Here is a 24,131-nt window from a genome sequence, read left to right as displayed (position 1 = left end):
ATAGAGTTGTTGAGTTGCTGTGCTGTATATCTGAAACCAGTGTAACATTGTGTGTCAGCTGTACTTCAATTTTAAAAAAACATTCAGTAAGTAACACCCCCAGAAAAGTGTGCAATTCAGTAGATTTTAGTATAGTTGCAAAATTGTGTAGCCATTAGCAGTTACTCCCCATTTTCCCTTACCTCTAGCCCCTGGGGAGTGCTGATTTACTACTTTCTGTCTTTATGAAGTTGCCTATTCTGGATATTCATACAAATGAAATTATACAACATGTGACTTTTTATGTCTGACTTCTTTTACTTAGTATAATATCTTTAAGGTCATCCATTCATGTAGTATGAATCAGTTCATAAAATTTTTATCATATTAAAGAGTTTCTTTTAAAAATTTCTATACTTTTATGTTGTTTTATTGCTTCTTGTAGTGTGCACATGTATAATCTGGGATGTTTGTTTCTATTTTCTGAATTTGTTTTAAAACTGGAGTTAGACTTTGTTTGCAGTAGCACTAAAGGATAATAGTTTTTATATTTGGATTATTTTTGTGTAGGAGCCATCTTTGTGTTCTCTTTTGGGTTAATGGTCATTAGGTAAGGATTCTTGTTATGTTGAAGGGTTTTTTTTTTTGTTTTTTTTTTGAGCAGGGTTAGCATATATCAATAAATAGATATTGAATGGGTGAGAATAATTTGACTGCTGTTTTGGATAGTTAGTATGCTCTCACTTGATCAAGTATCTACTTAGGGTAGAGCATTTTTTGACCTTTCAGTAGAAAAAAAAAGATCCTAAAAAAAACTTATAATTAGGGGTACAGAATATGTGAAATGCATGAAAAACACTGAATGCTTATATATCCAAGTATTCTCTATTGAGTGTTCCCTTGCTTTGTGTTGGAGACTTTGGGGCACACAAAGGTACAGTAGCCACCATCTCTGCCCTTAAAAGTCTTATTGGCTAGAAAAGGAGAAATGATACATAAATGCACAGTATCTGAAACACTTCACCTGAAAGGGTTTGTAGAGGTTGAAGAAAGCATATGGAGCATGTTATTTGGACATGTATCTAACAGTTAAAAAGTAAGTGTTTCTTGTGTTTACTGGGTTTTTGATGCCTTGTACAGTAATAGAACATGTAAAGTTGTAGAACATAAAAGATGTAGATAACATGTTTCAGAATTCAGAAAGGATCAGGTGATCTGGTTGTAGGTGGAAGGAAACTTTTATGGCAAGGGTCACAGGAAGGATTTGTTGAAAGCAAATACTTTGAAGGAAAGCAACAAGAGAGAGCTATGAAGACAGGCCAAAAAAAGAATACAGTATATCTATCTATGCTGGGGTACTGAGGAGATAGATCTGATTGGTGTGGGTAGTTGGAAAGGATGGGAGATAGATCAGCTAAACTAACAGTGACTACATTGTGAAGTACTTTGAATACAAGATATTAAGAAGTTTGGACTTGATTGGTAGTTGAGGGAAGTTCTAATAGGTGGGCTTTCTTAATCTAAGGTCTGTGAAGGGCTTCTGGAGGAATATGCATATATGTACTTAAGAGGTGTCATAACTTTTATTAGAACCTGTGAGGAGTCCACAACACCCACAAGTTAAATAGCCACTATGTTATGGGTTTTAGAAGAGTGGATTACAGAAGACAAACAGGAACACCCAAGACCAGTTAGGTGGCTACTGCTATCATTCAGAACATATGTAAAACATTTTAGTGCAAGCCAAGCACATTAAGTAATAAGCAGAAGTTTGAATGGGAATGAGTATATCTTTAAAGGATCCTCATAGCTATATTAATGGCTCACTTAAGTATACAATTAAGAGTGTCTTATATGACACCTGACAGTTTTTTGTTGCATAGTTCCACTAGGGTAAATTAAATATGAAAATGCAATTAATGTTGATTATGGTAGTAAAAAAGAGCAGATAATCCAAGTGGTTAAATTTGGGTTGTATTAGGTTTTCTTTCCAGTATTGTATCTTATTTCCTTTTTATTTTTCTAGTCTAATGTAAAATTAGTATTCAGTGAATACACTCAGCCTGGGTTGAAGTGAGACGCTCATGGAGACAGTTTTGTGCCTGGGAAGAATATATTAGGGTAAAGTCTTTTTGTTCTGGAGATTGTATTCTGTGGACAGTTCAATCAAACACACACAGTGATACTGAATCATATAGTTATACAGTGCTTCTCATTTAAAGCAAATATTAATGAAATCTCCAGTTACTTTAACCAGTAATGTTTTAAAATGTAACGGTACATTGGTATACAATGGTTAAAGGTACTCAAATACTTCAAGTTTAATTTCTACTCCTGCTCCTTGGTCCCAGTTCTTAGTTAAGTGATTCATCCACCTTCCTTATATGATACTGGTTTTTTAAAAAAGGATTCTTCTGGATGCACCTGGGTGGCTCAGTCGGTTGAGTATACAACTCTTGATTTTGGCTCAAGTCATGATCCCAGGTTTGGGTGATTGAGCCTTGTGTCAGGCTGAGCGTGGAGCTTGCTTGGGATTCTCTCTCTCTTTCCCTCAACCCCTCCCCCCACTTGTGTGCATGCTCACTCTCTCTTTAAAAACAAAAATTAACATTAAAATTGAAAAGAATGAAGAATTCTTCTCTGTGTATACTGATTGGCATGCAAGGCAAAGTCTGGGTAGAACTACTACTCCCACAACTTTAGTGAAAAGTTCACTTTGCCTAGTAAATTTAAGTTCAACTTCTTAATTGGTGATGGTTTATTTAAATTTATTATAAACTTAAAGGTATATCTTTTCTACTCTTAAGGATTTAAGAACACAGATAATATTAAAACATACAGCATGTGACAGTTAAAATATTTAAAAAGGAAAATCAGAAAGCAGTTGCTTATGAAATATCTACTTGTTCAGAAGCCTAGAATGAGAATTATTATAGTTTATTACTACATTTAACTTTATTTCTTGTTACCTAAGGTACCAGCCCCCCCCCCCCCCCCCCCCCCCCCCCCCCCGCTTTGTATCTTATAATAGGAAGTATAAATTAGTCTGGAGAGGCAGCCTTTTCTCTTGCATCATTTTCTGGATTAAAAAGTTTGATAGCCTTTTCTTTTTTAAACAGCTTTACTGCAATATAATTCACACCAATTTAAGTTGTACAGTTCGGTGATTTTTAGTATATTCACAGAGCTGTATAAGCATCACCTCAATCAATTTTAGATCATTTCTAGTCATACTGAAAAGAAACCTCTTATCCCTAAACTATCATTCCCTCAACCCCCCCATCCTTCGTAGCCATAGACAACTGCTAGTCTGTCTATTTTCTGTCTCTATATATTTACCTATTTTAGTTAGCATATTTGTAAGGCTCATCTGTATTGTAGCATGTGTCAGTATTTTTATTGCTGAATAATATAATATTACATTGTATCATACCACGTTTTACCTATCCATTCAGTAGTTAATAGGCACTTGGATTATTCTCACTTTTTGGCTAGTATGAATGATACTGCGAGAACATTTGTGTACAAATGTTTTTATGTGGACAAAAGTTTTCATTTCTCTTGGTGCTTAGAATGGACTAGTTGGGTCATATGGGAACTCTATAGCCTTTTAAGGAACTGCCAGACCATTTTCCAAGAGTGGCTGCACCATTTTACATTCCCACCAGCAGTGCATGAGGGTTCCAGTTTCTCCATATCCTCAATAATGCTTATTATTGTTTATCTTCTTTCATTGTTTAGTCATGGTATCTCCTTGTGGTTTTGATTTGTATTTCCCTGATGGCTAATAATGTTGGGCATCTTTTCATCATAGCCTTTGCCCAGTTTTTTAAATTGGGCTATTTGTCTTTTTATTGTTGAGTTGGAGTTCTTTAAATATTTTAGATACAAGTCCCTTATCAGATATATGATTTGCAAAAAATTTCTCCCATTCTGTAGGCTGTCTTTCTGCTTGCTTGTTAGTATTCTTTGAAGCACAAAAGCTTTTAATTATGAAGTCCAACTTGTCTGATTCATAGGGTTTTGACTAGGGAGCCTACGTGGGTAGGGTATGCAAGAAGAGGAGTTGGCTTGAGGGTGAGATGAATTCAGTTTTATATACGTTTAGGTCCTAGTAGAACAGTTAATTGGGAAAGTTGTTATAGGAGGCAGTTAAATGTGAGGCTGGGCTCAGAGAAAAGTGTTTTCAGTAGTAATAGAGGTGAATGAGATCACTTAATGGGAAAAGTTCATGGCCTAGGAGAGTATAATGGGGAATATGGAATGCGTGGAGGAAAGGAAGCCTGAGAAGAAGCTACCAGAGTTAGGAAGAGAGCCTTGAGAGACTGATCACAGGCCAGAGGAGGGAGGAATTTCCCAAGTTGTACCTGTGTTGTTCTCTTAGGCACAAAGTCTCGATTTTTTCATCACTTTTCAGGTTTCTTTTTATCCAGCACATTGTTGTAAACTTTCCGTGGAAATATTTTTCCTATTTGCCCCAATTTGTTTACTTCCTAAGCCAGTAATTCCTAAGTTGGGCATACATCAAAATCAGTTGGCCAGCTTTAATACAGGATTTTAGTGTCCTACTAGACATACTGAATAAGAATCACCTGGGGTAATGTCCCAGAATCTATATTGTAAAACCTCTTAAGGTAAAAAGAGTGGTTTGCTCTTCACCAAGCTTGTTTCCTTTTCTCTTGGATCCCAGCTAACTTATATTTTCCAGCCCCTCTTGCATTTGGGATGGCCATATGATTGAGATATGGCCATAGGAAATTAAGCAGAAGTGTTGAGTGTTTCTTCAGACCTGGCAAATACAAACCTTTCTTGAACAATCCTCTCTTCTCTCTTCTCCTCTCTCCTGCTGGCTGGGTGTTGTCTGCCAAAGCAACTTTGGAATTGATGGGTCCAAGGATGCTGAACTTCTGTCAGCCTGGGTCATCTCCAGCCTCCTCATGCCCACAGCTGATCATTAACATGGATTTTTGGACTTCATGTAAGCATGAAATAAAAATAAGCTATTATGTCACACTTTGGGATTTATCTATTATAACATCCATTGTTACTTTAGTCAGTATACCTCCTTAGCTTATTAACCACAAATTCTGTTTTGGGATCCATTGCCCTTGGTTTATACTGTTTTGCATTTTAAAACTCATTTATATGGTAAGTTAGTCTTCAGCTATTGACTTCCAGACCTTATACATTAATATTGTGTTTTCTTGGTAAAAATTTTCATGGAAATGATTATAATTAACATCCTGATTATTTTATTATCTAACAAACATTTGTATGCCTGCTATGTGCTGGCCCTTGATACTAGGGATACAGCTGTGTATAAAACATGGTCTCTGTCTTCTAGTATGGGATAAGATGGAATTAGATAAGGGCAATTATCTTACGTGTGCTTTGAGAGCATCAAGGGAGAAACAGCAGATTGAACCCAGTTGTGGAGTTGGGGGTCCTCAAAGTTATTTTAATGGGATTTTGTTTACCCATGTTCCTTTTGTAATCTTGTTCTCTCTTCTTGTTGGTAGATAAGAGCCATACATAGCCTATATAAAATATCCTTTTAGAGGAACAAATAATACAAGTCAATTTTGGTAGGTTTGTGTTACATGTGGGTATTTTATTTGAGTGTATATTTTTTCTTTCCTTTTTTTTTTCAATTTTCTTTAATGTTTGTCAGTTTTTGAGAGAAAGAGAGACAGAGTGTGAGCAGGGGAGGGGCAGAGAGAGGGAGACACAGAATCTGAAGCAAGCTCCAGGTTCTAAGTGGTCAGCACAGAGCCCATGCAGGGCTTGAACTCCTGAATTGCGAGATATGACCTGAGCCAAAGTCAGATGCTTAACTGAGTGAGCCACCCACCCAGGTGCCCTTTTCTTTTCTTCTTTCTTTCTTTCTTTCTTTCTTTCTTTCTTTCTTTCTTCTTTCTTTCTTTCTTTTTAAGTTTATTTAGTTTGAGAGAGAGACAGTGTGAATATGGTAGGGGCAGGGAAAGAAAAGAGGGAGAGAGAGAATCCCAAGAAGCCTCCACACTGCCAGTGCAGAGCCTGACTCGGGGCTTGAACCCATGAAACTGTGAGATCCTGATCTGAGCTGCGACCAAGAGCCAGATGCTTAACCTTAGACTGAGCCATCCAGGCACCCCATGTGTATATATATTTTCTTAATCTCTACCACCAGGAAAGAATAGAATACTTTATTTAGAGAACTGCAAATCTTAGTCTTGATGCAGATTATATTGTTAAACTTTTCCTGGAGTTAACTAAAGTTGTTTTTTTTTGTTGTTGTTTTTTGCTTTGTCTTGTTCTTAAAGAAATACTATATGTTGTCTTTTTGAGGGAACTTTCTGATTAGAAATGGTGAAAGTCAGAAAGGACCTACTTACTATTAGTGTTGTATTCTTATTAGTGTAAATTAGGAAAAAGTCAGATAATTCAAACAGGACTTTGAAAGAGTGTGTGTGTGTGTGTGTGTGTGTGTAAATAGGTAAACAAGAGCCTTCTATATTGACTAGTTCTCTGAATGGTGAGAGACTTCCTCCAGTTTTTGAAAGCTTACATGCTAGGCAGTGTGTAGTTCCAAAGTGTTACACTGGGTCATGCCAAGGGTGAGAAGAGTGTCTCTGGGAGAACTAAAAACAGCTAGGCAAGCAACGACCACGTCCTGAAGAAAAGGAGTTGAACTTGAGGGTTGAAAACACCTGGTTTTTAAGGGATGTAAAAGCAAACTGCAGCATCAGGAGTGAGCAGTGGAGTTGAAATCAGATGAATAGATCGGAATAGCATATGTAGTATTTATCATGTAGATCCAATAAGTAGCCTAATCCAAGGTATGGGCAGGTAGTTAACAACTAGCATGTCTGTTAGAGCTTGAATGATTCATACAGAGAAGATGTCTGAAATCAAAGGACTTCAATAGATGAAGCCAAAGGGCTATAACCTTTCAGACCTTCTCATTTGATACTGTAGCAGGGACAGGGAGAAGGAACCTGGTAGGAGTATTTCCCAATTTAGAAACATCAAAAGGTGTAAGTGAATACAGTATAGATGTACTATAGAAATGTTCTGGAACATTGTATACATGTTAAATAATGGTTAATCCACTCATTTAATAGTGAGCAACTTTTCAAGGCACCTGGGTGGCTCAGTCAGTTCAGCGTCTGACTCTTGATTTTGGCTCAGGTCATGATCTCATGGTTCTTGGGTTCGAACCCCACATCGGGCTCTGCGCTGAAAGTGTGGAGCCTGCCTGGGATTCTCTGTCTCTCCCTCTCTCTCTGCCTCTCCTCTGTTCACACACACACACTCTCTCTCAAAATAAATAAACATTAAAAAATTTTTTTAAGAGAGTAACTTTTCTATTTTAATGAAACTTAGGGTAAATTACTTTAAATATAGAGTCTGTTAATAAAACAAATTATCCTTCAGTTTATCTTTTACCATAAAGCTGAAATTGTATATATCACCTTAAGTTTAGACATACTGGCTGTTCAGCTATTATAGATGGTCAGTAACACATGGATTATTTTGGATGTCCTGGTGCATTATTGGCTTTAGAAACTCCTTTGTTTTGGCTGTTGAATTACTGCTTTTAAAATGTCACTAAACAACCTATTTGTATTTTCTTTTCCTTACCAGCAATTTCTACTTTTTAAGACTTCTATTAGACTATAACATTCCATTGTGAAGTCAAATGAACTTTTTTACCAGCTCACCTTGTAGTTTCTTCAGCATCTTGGAGCCACAGTTTTGAACATGGAATTTCTTTTCTCTGACTACAGCAGCTTCTTTCGTTGTTGGTTCTCTTACTTCCTCACCCTAGTGAACCTGAGCTTTGCTGTATTGGAACCTGCTTTACCTAGTCCACTGGGTTTGATTTGGCCACAAACTGGCCTAATGAGAAGCTTTGACCTCCTGGTTTGAGCAGTACTGGTTAGGGTAGTGTTTTCTGAAGCATGGGACAACTTTTACTTGAGATTTATTGTGGGTGACCTGTCTACTTTGATTGCCAGATGTTGACTGATGCTTCCTTGGTTCCAATCCAGACTCATGAGTATTTCCTGGTATCCTGCTTCGTTCTCACTTTCCTCTTGCCTATTCGGAAATCTCCCAGCTCACTCCATTGCAGCCTTTCATGGTAACTGTTCTGTAGGTTTCATTTTGTCCTCTTCAACACGCTTCCCTCCTCCCTTCAACTATCCCCCCATTCCTAACCATCTTGCTGCTTTCATTTCTGTTTTTCCACCTCTACCTCCTTTCTTTTAATCCTTTTTGACCCTGCCTCTTGAACCTCAACTACAAACTTACAGTCTCTTCCTCTTCGTCTGTCTTCTGCCTTTTACAACTTGTCCATTTTTCCCCCTCCCACACCCTTCTCAGGCTGGATCCTTTCCTCAGCAAGCCTTGTTTCTCAGTGGGAACTTTCCCTGCAGTTTCTTCCCTTAATGCTGTTATCATGTCAGTCTTATGTCCTGTCCTCTAGGTTTTATACTCCTGTCTTTAGCCCCAGTGTCACCTTTTACCTTGTAGCTCCATTCTTCCCTGCAGCTGTGTCAGGCAAGGGAAGCAAATGACTTTAAGAAAAATGTTAAGTAAATAATAGTGGATGTCACCATGCATGGATATGGCAAACACTGATGATAATCTTAATTGAATGTCTGAAATGGTAGAATACATGCTTTTAATTCTGGCTCATTAATTTATCACCTCTGTGACCTTGGGCCAGTTATTTCACTTGAATTTGAGCTTTCTCACCTAAAAAGGGAGATAATAGTGTCTGTCTCACAGAGTTAATGAATTAAGATGAGAGTGTATAAAAACTCTAATACATAGTTAGTATTTGCTAAATGGTAGCTACTATTGTACTGAAGATGACTTTGGCTTGAGTGATCTGGGCAGCTCTACCTTTGTCTTACTGTGTGATGACCTCGGGCAAAGAAGCTAAATCTGAGCCTGAGTTTGGTTGGTTGGTTGTTTTAACATCTTTTTTGAGATATAATTGACATACCACAAAATACACCCATTTAAAATATACAGAGCAGTGTTGTTTTTTCTTTCTTTTTTTTTAAGTAAATTCACAGGGTTGTGCAACCATCACTGTAGTCTTAATTTTTTAACATTTTTGTCGCCTCAGAAAGAAGCCCTATACCCAGCAGTCACCCCATTCCTCCTAAATCCCCACCTACTCCCTTCCCCCTGCCCTGCCCTTCCCTTAGTCTTAGGCAACCACTAATCTCCTTTCTGTTTATATGCATTTGCTTATTCTGGACACTTGATATAAATAGAGTCATAAAATATGTTATCTGTTATGATTGGCTTCTTTCATTTATAAGGTTTTCAAGTTCATTCATACTGTAGCACGTATCAGAAGTTCATTTCTTTTTATTGCTGTATTGGGTTGTTTCTACTTTCTGAATGAAGTAAAATGGCATGGCGATATCTTCATTTAATTGTGAGAATTGTGGGTATGTTGATAAAGCATGTAGTATGTAGTAGCTCAATTAATGATCTCTTAACCAAACAACTTAAATTCCTGTATTCCCTTGACTTTCTCAGTCAACTAATCAATTACTTCTACAATATATATTCTCTTATTTTAGCTTTGGGACCACTAAAATTGGTGAGGAAAGTAAGGAACCCAAGTTGAATACACTCCAGTTTGCTGATATCTAACTTCAGTTGCACCTTCAAAGCTGCTTAATCCTTATCATTTCTTTTCTGTGTCCATTAATCTTCATTTCTAACTTCTCCATTTTAACACATAGTTGTGTCTCCTAATTTACTAAGAGAAGTCTCCTTACCCATGGAAGCTTTCTTATGGATCTCCTTCCTTATTGCACATGCTTTATTTCTGCACTTTGCTTTTTCCCCTCTATCTTCTTTTTCTTATTTTGGCTGAGAGAAATGAATATACGTTTTTCTTTCTCAGAGCATTTTTTTCTGCTGTAATCCTAGTCATATCCTCATCTGTGATTTAAATGTATTATTTCTTATTTTTTCATATTTTTTCACTTTCTCTCCCTGCTCTCACACATTGCTATATATTGGTGTCTGGATGGACACTACCTGTTAATCAAGATTCTAATACTCAGATTGTGCAAAACCAAGTAAGCAATACCCCTTGTAGAATTCGGCCTTAACAAGTGTTACTTATGTTTGAGTATGCCATATGTTATAATATAACTTTTAAAATATTGCTTACTTCATTGTAAAGCAGTAAGTCAAGGTCATTTGAGTTGAAATTTTTTGATTAGAATAGTGAAAACATTTTCCTTTTCATTGTCCTTTGTTAAGGTTAATTACATGTAATGTTTTAGAAAGAGTATCCTTTTATTATTATTCCTGGAGACAAATCTGACCCACCCTTCAGGTAGTCTTCTCTCTGAACCACATTGATTGTAAAATGTGCTGATTTTGTATAATTGTCATTGGTTCCACATTCCTGTGTCCCTAAGCACCCTGTTGGGAAATCTTCCTTTTTACCCAATTCAGTTCTCTCCAGCTATAATTCAGTCATTTTTTGTTCTGTTGTCTATAGTAAGGATCCTGTGTGGCTGATCAACCTTTCAAGTTGGATTCAAGGACCTGGCAATTGGTTAGACCAGTGGTTCCTTTTTTAAAAACAATTTTAAGGTATAATTTACATACTATAAAATTCATCTGTTTTAAGAGCACAGTTCAGTTCTTTTAGTAAATTTAAAGAGTTTGCACTCAGCACCACAATCCAGTTTTAGAACATTTCCATCACCCAAAAAGATACCTGTTTTGGAAAACATCAGTTCTTCTCCTAGTGTTGCTCTCTTATTCTCATACCATTACCACACTTGTCACACTAATGACACCAGATGGGTGTCCTACAATTCAACTCAATTTTGACACTGTTGACCTGGAGAAAGCATCAGATTCCATAGGTTAAGGACTTAGTCCCACAAGACGCCCCCCCCCCCCTTCCCCTACTGATGGCAGTTGCAAATCCAGGTTATCACCTGTGCTTCTGACTGACTATAAATTGTAAGTTCCCAAGTAATTTGTTAGAGTGGCTCACAGAACTCAAAGAAACATTTTACTAGCTAGATTACTGGTTTATTACAAAAGGATATAACTAAGAAACAGCCAGATGGAAGAGATGCATAGGGCAAGGTATGTGGGAAGGGGCATGGAGCCTCTGTGCTCTCTGGGTATGCCACTCTCCCCCAATCTTAATGTGTTCACCAACTTAGAAGCTCTCTGAACCCCATCCTTTTGGCTTTTAATGGAGGCTTTGTTACATGGGCACAATTGACTAAATCATTGATGATTGAATTTCCAGCCCCTCTCTCCTCCCTAGAAGTCAGGGGTAGGGGTAGAGATGCTGGTGGACTGAAAGTTACAAACCCTCTGATCACCTTGGTTGGTTATCTTGAGGTGGTTTCCAAAAGTCACTTAACATAACAAAAGACTTATAGCTCACAGCACTGGAAATTCCAAAGATTTAGGAACTTTTTTTAGAAGAGTTTGTGAAGGACTAGTATAATTTTTAATTTAAATATTTGACATAATTCAGTCATGAAGTTGTGTAGGCAAGAACTTTTCTTTGTGGTAAGCTTTTAAATTACTAATTCAGTCTTGTAGGTCTATTCAGATTTTTTATTTTTAAGTTTAGGTAATTTGTGTTTTTTTAGGGAATTTGCTCATTTTATCTAATTTGGCATAGAGTTGTTCATAGTATTCCTTTATAAACTTTTTAATTTACCTGAGGTTGATAGTTTTGTACCCCTTTTCATGTCTGACTTTAGTTATTTGTCTCCATTCTTTAACTGGTCAGCCTAGCTAAAGGTTTGTTAATTTTGTTTGTCTTTTCAAAGAACCAATTTTGGGTTTTGATTTTTATCTTTTCTATGGTATTGATTTTCCTTCTAATATTTACAGTTTCTTTCCTTCTGCTTGTTTTGGGTTTGGTTTGCTTTTTTTCTAATTTCTTAAGATGGAAGCTTACTTGAGGTCTTTCTAATATTGCTGTGTGCAGCTGTAAACTTCCTAGGAGTTTTGATATATTTTTTTTTTATTAAAAATTTTTTAATGTTTATTTTTGAGAGAGAGAGAGACAGACAGAGCACAAGTGGAAGTAGGGTAGAGAGGGGGAGACAGAGAGTCTGAAGCAGGCTTCAGGCTCTGAACTGTCAACACAGACCTGACTGGGCTTGAACTCACAAGCTGAGCTGTATGATCATGACCTCAGCTGAAGTCGGATGCTTACCTGACTGAGCCACCCAGGCGCCCCTGTTTTGTTTTTGTTTTCATTTAGCTTAGAATCTTGAGATTTTTGTCTTTGACCTGTAGGTTATTTAGAAGTGTCTCATTTAGGGGCGCCTGGGTGGCTCAGTCGGTTGAGCGTCCGACTTTGGCTCAGGTCATGATCTCGCGGTACGTGAGTTTGAGCCTCGCGTCGGGCTCTGTGCTGACAGCTCAGAGCCTGGAGCCTGTTTCGGATTCTGTGTCTTCCTCTCTCTCTGACCCTCCCCCGTTCATGCTGTGTCTCTCTCTGTCTCAAAAATAAATAAACGTTAAAAAAAAAATTAAAAAAAGTGTTTCATTTAATATCCAGACATTTATGGATTTCCCAAGTTTCTTTCTCTTTTTTTTTCTAATTCCATTGTGATTGAGGAATATTTTTTGTATTCTTCATATCATTTTTTCCCACATTTTTATAACAATTTATTTAACTAAGAAATGCAACATCATTATTTGAATTATAATCCATACCAGAATAATGAGTAAGATAAGTTACATACTTTTTAAAAAAATTTTTATTATTGAAGTATAGTTGACATATAGTATTCTATTAATTTCAGGTATACAACATTGTGATTTAAAAATTCTATACGGGGGCGCCTGGGTGGCTCAGTTGGTTAAGCGTCCAACTTCGGCTCAGGTCATGATCTTGCGGTCCGTGAGTTTGAGCCCCACGTCGGGCTCTGTGCTGAAAGCTCAGAGTCCAGAGCCTGTTTCAGATTCTGTGTCTCCCTCTCTCTCTGACCCTTCCCCATTCATGCTGTCTTTCTCTGTCTCAAAAATAAACATTAAAAAAATTAAAAAAATAAATAAATAAAAATTCTATACGTAACTCAGTGCTCACCGTGTTAAGTGTGGTCACCATCTTTCACTATACAACATTATTATAGTGTTATTGACTATTTTCCCTATGCTGAATTTTTTTATTTCTGTGACTTCTTTTATAACTGGAAGTCTGTACTTCTCAGTCCTCTTTACCTATTGTGCCCATCCCCCATTCCCTTTGGCATCCATCACTTTGTTCTCTGTATTCATGAGTCTGTTTCTTGTTTCTGTTTCTTTGTTTGAGATTCCACATACAATGAAATCATATAGTATTTGTCTTTGACTTATTTCACCTTGTATAACACACTCTAGATCCATCCATGTTGTCACAAATGACAAGATCTTACTCTTTTTATGGCTGAGTAATATTCCATTTTGTATATATGCCACATCTTCTTTATCCTAGGTTACTTCCGTATCTTGGTTACTGTAAATAATGCAGCAATAAAAACAGGGGTGTGTATGTCTTTTCAGGTTAGTGTTTTCATTTTGAGGGGGGTAAATACCCAGTAATGGAATTACTGGATCCTGTGGTATTTCTGTTTAAATTTTTTGAGGAACTTCCATTCTCTTTTCCACAGTGGGTGCACCAATTTACATTTCTATCAGTAGTGTGCAAGAGTTCCCTTTTCCCCACATCCCTGCCCAAACTGGTTATTTTTTATCATCTTTTTTTTTTTAATGTTTGTTTATTTGTGAGTGTGGGTGAGAGAGAGAGCCTGTACGCATGGGCTTGCAAAAGCAAGTGGGGGGGGGGACGGGTAGAGTGAGAGGGGGACAGAAGATCCTAAGAGCCTCCACACTGACCCCAGAGAGCCTGATGCAGGGCTCAAACCTGTGAACCATGAGATCATGACCTGAGTTGAAGTCAGAAGCTTAACTGACTGAGCCACCCAGGTGCCCTCTTGTCTTTTTGATACTGGCCTTTTCTGACTGGTATGAGATACTTCATTGTGGTTTTGATTTTCATTTCAATTTTTTAAATTTGAGATTTGTTTTATGGACCTAGCATATGATGTATCAAAAAGAATGTTCTGTGCATGCTTGAGAAGAATGTGAATTCTGCTGTTGCTGGGTAGAGCCTTCCACATATGTTGGTAAGGTCAAGTTGGTTAATAGTGTTGTTTAAATTCAGTATTCTTCCTGATTTCCTGTTTACTTGTTCTATTGTTTAATTGCCTATTTCTTCCTTCATCTCTTTCATTTTTTGCTTACCTTATTTTGGGTTATTTTGTTAGGTGAATATGTTTACATTTACTATATCTTCCTGTTAAATTGATGCTTTTAATATTATAAAATAACCCTCTTTGGAAAAAAAAAAGCCCTCTTTGTCTCAAGCAACTTTTTTTTTTTTTTTTTTTTTTTTTTTTTTTTTTTTTTAACTGAAGTCTATTTTGTCAGATATTTTTTGAGCTACTCCAGTTCTGATGTTATTGTTTGCATGTTATATCTTTTTCCATCCTTTTAATATAGTTGTGCCTTTGAATCTAAAATGTATCTTGTAGATGGCATATATTTGGGTATTGCTTTTTTATCCATGTAACAGATATGTCTTTTTAATGGACTCTTTAATCCTTTCCTGTTTCATATTATTTTTGAAATAGTTGGGTTTGCATCTCCCATTTTGATTTTCGGTTTTTGTATACCTCATGTATTTTTTTTGTTTCTCTTTTATCACCTTTGTGTTTTCTTTTTAGCATTTAAATTTTATAACTTTTTAAAATTATACTTTCCTTTTTTTTCCCAATCCTTTTTTTAAAAATACTCATAATTTACATCCAAGTTAGCATATACTGCAATAATGATTTTATACCTTTCTTAGTGTTTGTTTTAGGGATTACAGCATACCTTAGAATTTATCACAGTCTACTTCAGATTAATACTAATGATGCTCAGTATATAATAAGTTCACTTATGTAATAAAGTGGACAATACAGTGTTTTAATTATTGCTTTAAACAATATATGTCTTTTATGTTTTTATTATTTTTTTTAACAATGTATGTCTTTCAAGGTTTTTTTAATGTTTATTTTTGAGAGACAGAATGTGTGTGGGGGAGGAGCAGAGAGAGAAGGAGACACGATTGGAGGCAAGCTCCAGTCTCTGAGCTGTCACCATAGAATCTGACGTGGGGCTTGGGCTCAGGAGCTGTGAGATCATAACCTGAGCCAAAGTTGGACACTTAACTGAGCCACCCAGGTGCCCCAACAATGTATGTCTTTTAAAGAAGAGAAGAAAAGAGTAAAATATTTATAGTCTTTTGTAAATGTATTTTACACATTGTGTTTACCATTTCTGATCTCTGTTTCTTCTTGTGGATTTGAGTTACCTTCTGGCGTCATTTCCTTCCTCCAGTGTAGCTTCATTCCCTTTTTCCTTTTTGTGTTATTATTGTCAGAGATGCTACATCTTTATATGTTATAAGCCTAATAATACAATTTTATAATTGTTTTATACGGTTACTTTTTAAATCAATATAGTAAAACATTTATTTTTAATGTATTTATAGCCATTTTTCCTTTACTTGTAATCATCTGTGCCAATGTTTATTTTTCATATGGATTCTGAATTACTATCTGTTATCACTTCCTTTCATCCTGAATAACTTCCTTTAGTATTTGGCTTACATCTATATCTTTCAAAGAATACATGTAAGTATTAGTGAGCCCCTCTCCCATCTTTTCAGTTGGAGACTCATATGCCTTATCTTACACACTGGTATTAGTTGAGTGAGGATTGAGAAAGGTTGGCAGGAGATGAGGCTGGAGTGGGGAAGTATGTAGGGGTCAATTCTTGGAGTATCTTATGTTCTAAGCTATGGAACTTGAACCTTATAGCTGTGGGGAGCAACTATTGGAAGATTTTATGTAGAATTCTTATGTCATACTTGAGCCTTGAGGAAAGGACTTTGCAAAGACTGGATTCTGAATGCTTGTTTAGAGATGGCAGTGACAAACCGTGGGCTGTAAGAGGAAAGTAAATCTGCCTTTTTCTCTGGAATTCCTTCTTTGTTCTTTTGAGCAATTAAATGCTGTTTATATCCAAGTAGCTACTTCCTTGCAGTCATAAAATATTTATGGATTTGTGACAGAGTAATATAGTTTGTAGAGTAGGAACCATGGGAGCAGTCTGTGAAGTTTGTGAAACAAAGTTTGAGAACCACTGTTACAGGATGAACAGATTGCTTACCTTTTGTGTATATGGAATGGAGTGTATATTGAAACATAGAAACATCTTGTGGGATCTGACCTTTTTTTTTTTTCTTCTCTCTCTTTTTATTCTTAAAGCTGGGTATACCTAAGCTGTATCTTTTAGTAGTTTTTCTATGACAGGGAAGTGCTTGATCTTTTTCTTATTTGGTGCACACACACACACACACTATATAGTTTTCTTTTATATAGTACTTGTTAGGAAAAATTAAAGAGCAGAAAGTTTATTCATTCTAGGTTTTTGCTACCAGTTCTTTCCAGAAGTATAAAATGAAAGGAAAAATAAGTCCCCTTCTCCAGTCTTCTCAGATTCTATTCTAAACTATCCTTGTGATTGTCAACTTGTCAATTTGTTTTCACCTTTGAATAACTTGTGCAGGAGACGACCTTGTTTCTGGACTACTCTCACTTATTGCCTGCAGTAGGTTTTAGGAATGCAGGAGCTCTTTTTCTCCTTACTCATAAAGTCAATAAACTATATTTTTCCAGAGTCGAATATACTGTTTTCATTTAACTGATGGAAGTTAGAATTGAAACTACAAGGAAACTTATCTGTTTAGTCCTGAGCTTATAATTTCCCAAAGAATAAGGGCCACAGTTTTGGCCAGCACCAATCACATAGCAAGGAGTTTAGGCATATAATTATGTCACAGGCTTTCTTAAATACTAGCATGCAAAAATAACATTTTTACCTATCACATTCAATACTTCGATAATATCTTGACAAATATTGGTGGGAATGCAGGAAATTGGTCCCATTATACTGTTTTATTTCTCTGTAGCATTTTCTGAAATAATTCTGTTTATTTGTTTACATGTTTATGGTCTGTCTCTCTCTATATTGGAATGCAAGCTTGTAGAGAGTAAGAACCATATCTGTCTGTTATTTATTGTCATATCCCCATTACCTAATAGTAATGCTTTGCATATATGGTGGACACTCAAATAATTGCTGGATTAATAATGGATTCTGATTAGGTGTATCTGGGATGGGATGCTGGTACCTGTATTTTTAAAGAGAAGCATCTCCAGTTATTTTGAAGTGCATTCCTAAGGTTGAGAAACACTGCCTATATCTTCGTTCTCTTATGTGCAGTAATGTGTATGAAGTACAGAAGATTTATATGTACCTTTACTAAAAGATCACTGTTAGAGGCATCCTTCACTCTTGAAATTGGAAACCTGTGACTGAGTTCCCTAGAAGGAAGAGTTTAGTTTAGAACTGTTTTCCAAGTATTGTTTGCAGGTAAGACTCAGAATGGACAATTGCTTTCCATCATCAAACAATTAAGTTTAGAGGAGGATGAGAAGATAGAGCTAAAATGAAATTTATTCCTTTTTTTAAAAGCACGAAAAGAAGGGGCACTTGGGTGGCTCAGTCAGTTAAGCATCTGACTTTTGGTTTTGGTGCAGGTCATGATCTCATGGTTTGTGAGATCAAGCCCTGCCTCAGGCTCTGCCATGTCAGCACAGAGCCTGCTTGGGATTCTCTCTCTCCCTCTCTCTCTGCCCTTCCCCTGCTTGTGTATGCATGTGCGAGCATGCTCTCTTTCAAAATAAATAAACATTAAAAAACGGCAAGGACAGTCTTCCTAGATGATTTTCCTTTAAAAAAGTGATTCTCAGTAGGAGGGGTAGGTGTATTATACAATGACTAGAGACATTTTTGATATAACTGGGCAGGGGGAAAGGATAATACTGGCATATATTGGATAGAAGTCCGGGTACTGCTAAATGTCCAACAATGAACAGGACATCCAGTCCTAACAATGAATCGTTTGTTCTGAAATGTCAACGTTGCAGAGGTTGAGAAGCTGTTCTTTAAACAGGCTGCTTGGAGAAAACATTGGTAGTTACCTTGGAGTTTGGCAGTTAGGGAGCCCGTGGAGCTTGCATGTGCGTACATCCACACATACACACCAGGTTTTGGCCCTGGGCAAAACTGAGTATCTTGTGTAGAAAAATCTCTAGGTGTGGAATTGGCTTTTATATACTCAGGAGTTTGATTGTAACTAACCTTGTGCTAGTTTGGGAGGTCCCTAAGACCACTATCAGCTTCAGTAATTTGCTAGGAGGACTCCAAGAACTCAGCAAAGCTTTTATATTCATGGTTATGATTTATTACAGTGAAAGGATATAGATTAAAACCAGGAATGGGTAAAGGCCCACAGACCAGAGTCTAGGTGAGTTCCAGATACGATCTTCTAGTTGTTCTCTCCCAGTGGAGTCATGTGGACAGTGCTTATTTCCCCCAGCAACAATGTATGACAACCTACATGGAGTATTAGCAATTAGGAGTGTTGCCACCCTGTCTGAGCCTTAGGGTCCAGGCTTTTTACTGGGGGTCAGTCACATAGTCTTCAGTCCCTTAAGAGGTCAGGCTGATGCTGCATGGCCTAAATCCTTCACCATAAATCACATTATTAGACTATTTGTTGTGGCCCATGTTCTCCAGGTAAACAGAGACACTTTTGCCAAACAGGACATTCCAAGGGCTTAGAGGTTACCTTCTAGAAGCTGGGGAAAGGCCAAATCTTTTTTTGCAAGGTGAAGCCTTTACTGCACACTTTGGGCCTGCTGTTTTTTTCTTTCTTTGGAAACAGCTATCCGAGTGATTCTTAGGGGGCTAGTTTAGGATGTTCTGTTATTGATCAGTAGTTTATACCTAGATCTTATATGTTAGAGACCTGTTGGTACATATAAATCTGTGGTTCTCAAAGTGTGCTTCGTGGACCTCTGGGAGTCCCTGAGATCAAAACTGTTCTCATAGTAACAGTAAAATATTATGTGCCCCTTTTACTTTGTTAACATTTGAACTAATGGTACAAAAGTCATGGTGAGTAAAACTGCTGATAACTGTTTTAGGAATCTCACCAGTGGCACCAATCTGTCTAGCTGTGTGTATCCTTTACTGCCATGCACTCAGAGTTTACCAAAACAAAACAAAAACCGCCCATTTCCCTTAAGAATGTTTTTAAGTATAATATAATTTTATTATGCTTGAATCTTGAACATCTGTATGGTAAAATGGGTATGTACTGCACAGGAAAAGCACTTTGGGGATGGACTTGCCAGCTGAACTAGGCATTTTCTATGAAATAAATCCCTTTTTACTTGAAAGAGGAACTGACAGACTGGTTATTCAGAGTTGGATATTTGGCAAATATTTTCTTGAAAAGGAACAAAGGAGACGTCATTTCGAGGAAAGGAGTTGTCAATATTTGTTACTATTAATAAAATTTGAGTTTTCCAGAAAGAAATCAGAAAACTCATTTTCTGTAGAGAGAATCTGTATTGTTCACCTTGAGTTTAGCAGCTTCACAGTACTTAAAAGACTTCTGATGATGTTAGTAATGATTTTAATAAGGGTAACTTTTTGATATTGTAGATAATGAAATGTGTCAAGGGTTGGAAGACCTGAATAACTCCATGAAATAGTATTTTCTTAAGGACTGATTTGTGATGTTATAAAAACACTCATGGGTCAAAGATACATTCAAAGTGTATGGATTTCATGTGAAAAGTATGAAAAGTTTGTGGATAATAGTTTTATATTTCACATTGCAACTAGCCTTTAATAGATCCTACTTGACAAGTTTTGATGTAAAATCAAAGGAAGATACCCATAATTATCTGAAAAGGCTTTTAAAATATGCTACCATTTTCTGTCTAGTTATGAGTACAGATTTTCTTCATATTACTTGAATCAGGATAATTTATCATGGATTGAACACAGAGCATATATGAGACTACAGCTATTTTCTATGAAGCTAGACATTAAAGTGATTTGTAAAAATGTAAAACAGTGCCACTCTTCCTACTGATTTTTAAAACTTACTTTCATACAGTTATTTATATTGATTTGTAATGTATTAAGTGAATTCAAATAAATATTTAAACAATTTCTCAGTTTTAATTTTGAGTATAGGAGACATCAACATAAATAGCTTTCACAGACAAAACTCTTTAGGTTCTTCAGTAATTTAAAAGTGTGAAGGAGTGTTGAGGCCAAAATTTTTTGAACACATGACTTCCTGAGATTCATCCCATAGATATTGTTGAACCTAAGTTTGTGTCTCTTGTGGGGTTAGGCTACCACAGGCTAGCAGGTTTAAATTCCTTGGGCTTTGGCAGAAAGTTCTGGCTTTTTACTTTTACCTGAGTATATTTTTAATGTGCAAAATACATAGAATTTATCATGGTTACATTCTGATTTCATATGGCTAGAAAAGTATTATTTCTAGATCAGATGAGTGGAGAATTCTATCTGGAAGAATGACAAAAAGAATTGCAGGAAATGGTAAATAAATTATTTTCTAGAAGTTTCTAGGCAAATGATTATAGAAAAAGCATTGTATGAGAGTCTCAGAGAAACAGGATAAGATTGAGCAAGCACTTTACATATAAGAGATTGCATGCTCATGAAAAGGGGTTATGATAGAATCATTTTAATTATCGACATGCACTATAGCTTTATCTAACCATAAAGAAATAACAGGTTTTCTGTTTCTGTAAACACTGAAAATAAGCTCTGTGGGTTGAGTGAATTGTTGGTGGGTTACTATGGAATTTATTTCAGGCAACATGTGGGAGAACCTTACTGAAAGTAATTTAGAAGAAAAGAGACTTTCCATGGATTTTTTTTTTTTAATCTGTACATTAATCAGGAATACTTTGATTTAAAATCCTGGTCTGGTTAAACCTTTGTAGAGGGTTAGTTTGGCTTGTTTAGGTAAGACTTTGAGAAATATCTGTGAAGTCCGTGAATAAGTGCAGTGTGGTGTGCAAAGCTGTAGAAGATTCAGAAGAAATCAGGAAAATTTGTCAGGGGTCAAGTTAAAAACTTATAGGCAGTGGTTCCCCCCCCAGATATTAATAAACTTAATATTAATAAGTTTATTATTATAAAGTATAATAAAGTATTAATATAAAGTATTAATTATAAAATATATAAAATATTAAAAAGTATATGCTTTTTTATATGTAGTACTTTATTTAGTTCATCGTGGGTTTATGACCCTTAATCATTTCTTAGCAGGGATTAAGAACTAGAGTATTAGGAAAAGATCATAATTTGTTTTTTTCTCAAGTCCTAGTAGAAATAATACTAACATCGATATTTGTATACTTGGATGTTTTTCACTAGTTAAATGTGAGGAAATTCTGTTTTTAAAAAAAATCTTGCCTTGGGGGCTCCTGGTTGGCTCAGTCGGTTGTGTCCAACTCTTGATTTTGGCTCAGTTCATAATATGGTTGGTCACAGGATCAAGCTCCACATTAGGCTCTGCTTGAGATTCTCTCCCCCTTGCACCATCTCCCTCTGCCCCTACCCTGCTTGTGCACTCGCTGTCTCTCTCTCTCTCAAAACAGCAAAACAGAAACAAACAAACAAACAACCCCCCCCCCCCCCCCACGTTTCACCTTGGAACAAAGATTTTTTTTTTCTGAAGCACCTAGGTGGCTCAGTTGGTTAAGCATCTGACTTAATTTTGGCTCAGGTCATGATCTCACAGTTTTGTTAGTTTGAGCCTGCATCAGGCTCTGTGCTGGTAGTACGGAGCCTACTTGGGATTCTCTCTCTGCCTCCCCACACTTGCGCTGTCTCTGTTTCTCTTGGAAAAAAAAAAAAAAAAAAGGGAATAGATTTTTTCTAATTACTGGTGTACTTTTTGGAAACATTTAAGCAGGTACTGTTGTATAAATTCCATGTTATTTTTTTTCTTTTATACTCTCCACTTTCTCATTTTAGATTTATATTTTCTATTCTAACTGAACAGTGACAAGAGATTTTTAGAGGCACAGGTCTTTATAAATTTTGTGTGTGTGCAATAGAATCCATCAATACTATTTTCTTTCCTCAGGTGTTAAAAAAAATTCTTATTCTAAAATTAATCAAACAAAAATACATATTATCCTAAACTGTAAATTATTTATTTATGTAAAAACAAAACATTATTTATATTTTTTATTGTGGTAAAATATACATATATAAAATTTATCATTTAAACCATTTTAAGGTGTACAATTCATTGACATTAAATACATTCACATTGTGCAGCCATCATTACCATCTAGCTCCTCTGCAACTTTTTAATCTTCACAAAATGAAACTCCATACACATTGAATGTTATCTTTTCATTCACTTTACCCCCCAACCCCTGAACAAAATGAGGTTTGTCAAAAAATCCCCCGTCCTTGTATCTGCATAAATAAGAACACTGGAAGGGTACAACAGGAAACCAAGAAAAGTGATTATAGAGGCAGGAAGGTGGGAGGGCAGTGGTGGGAATGAGCTTTCTCAATTTTTGCCCTTTTGTATGTGTGTGGGTTATATATTTTGAGAGAGAGAGCAAACACAAGCAGGGGGTGGGCAGACAGAGAAGGAGAGAGAATCCCAAGTGTTGGCAGTGTGGAGCCCAATGTAGAGCTTGATCTCACAAACTGCAGGATCATGACCTGAGCGGAAATCACTAATCGGATCCTTAACCGACTAACCCATGCAGTTGTCACTCAATTTATGCTCTTTTAATACAGTTCTGATTATTTAAAAAGATGTGACTCTATTGCTCAATGAAAATAAAATAAAATGACAATTGCAGAAGGAAAAAAATGCCCTATCCTTTTGTGATTAACTTATTTTACTTAACATAATGTCTTCAAGGTTTATCCATGTTGTGGAATATGTCAAAATATCTTTACTTTTTTTTTTTTAAATGTTTATTTTTGAGAGAGTGAGAGAGAGCGAGAGAGCGAGAGAGCGAGAGAGAGAGAGAGAGAGAGTGGGGGAGAGCCAGAGAGAGAGGGAGACACAGAATCCAAAGCAGGCTCCGGGCTCTGAGCTGTCAGCACAGAGCCCAAGATGGGGCTCGAACTTACGAACCGTGAGATCATGACCTGAGCCAAAGTTGGACGCTTAACCCACTGAACCACTCAGGCACCCCAAAATATCTTTACTTTTTAAGGCTGAATAATATTTCAGCGTATGTATGTGCCACATTTTGTGTGTCTGTTTAATCCATCTGTGGACACTTGGGTTATTTCCTAAGGGTCCTTTTGGCTTTTGGTGAATAATGAACTTGTACATATCAATATGTTTCAGTTCCTGCTTTCAGTTCTTTTGGGTATATCTGCAAAACTATAATTGTTGGATCGTATGGTAATTCTGTGTTTAATTTTTGAGGAAATACCGTACTGTGATCTGTGCATTAATGGCTGTACCATTTTACATTCTCACCAACAATGCATGAGAGTTTCACTTTCTCTGCATCCTTGGCAACATTTGTTATTTTCTTTTTTCTTTTTTTCTGTAATTTCCATTCTAATGTGTATGAAGTGGTATTTTGTGGTTTTCATTTGCATTTCCCTACTAGTGATATTGAGCATCTTTTCATGTGCTTATTGCCATTTGCCCATTATTTAATTGGGCTGTTACTGTTTTTGAACTGTCGGAATTCTTTATATATTCTGGATATTAACTTCTTATCAGATACATGATTTGCAGATATGTTCTGTCTTTCAGTAGGTTTCTTTTTCACTCCATTGCTAGTGAAAATTTTACTATTTCCTGCACAAAATTTTAAATTTTGAATAAGTTCAGTTTATTTTTTCTTTTGTTACCTGTGCTTTTGTCATAGCCAAATCCACTGTCATGAAGTTTTTCCCCTGTTTTCTTCTAAGGATTTTTTCATAATTTTAGCTCTTGTGTATAAGTCTTTGATCCATTTTGAATTGAATTTTGTATATGGTGTGAGGTAAGGGTCCAACTTCATTCTTTTGCTTATGGTTATGCAGTTTTCCCAACACCACTTGTTGAAAAGACTGTCCTTTCCTTCACTGAATGGTCTTGGCACCCTTGTTAG

The 24,131-nt window shown here is 36.4% G+C and overlaps 1 protein-coding gene across 5 annotated transcripts in view; it reads left to right on the top strand.

Moving 5' to 3' along the window:
* Positions 1 to 24,131, top strand: part of ANKRD28 (ankyrin repeat domain 28) — a 197,312-nt gene that overhangs the window by 5,012 nt on the left and 168,169 nt on the right. For 2 of the 5 annotated variants that reach the window (XM_019435897.2, XM_019435841.2), the window contains exon 2: positions 4,850 to 4,957. The exons of the other annotated variants lie outside the window; for them this stretch is intronic. Coding sequence is in view for 1 of the 2 variants with exons in the window: in XM_019435841.2 (XP_019291386.1) it covers positions 4,956 to 4,957 (2 nt within the window). In the remaining variant the exon portion in view is untranslated. The remainder of the gene's footprint in view (positions 1 to 4,849; positions 4,958 to 24,131) is intronic. 5 annotated transcript variants of the gene reach the window in all.

Source organism: Panthera pardus, unplaced genomic scaffold, assembly GCF_024362965.1.
Source record: "Panthera pardus isolate Hobbes unplaced genomic scaffold, ASM2436296v1 HiC_scaffold_16, whole genome shotgun sequence".
Classification (NCBI taxonomy): Eukaryota; Metazoa; Chordata; class Mammalia; order Carnivora; family Felidae; genus Panthera; species Panthera pardus.
Note: the sequence above shows the minus strand (reverse complement) of the source record. Positions and strands in the feature narration are given on the sequence as shown.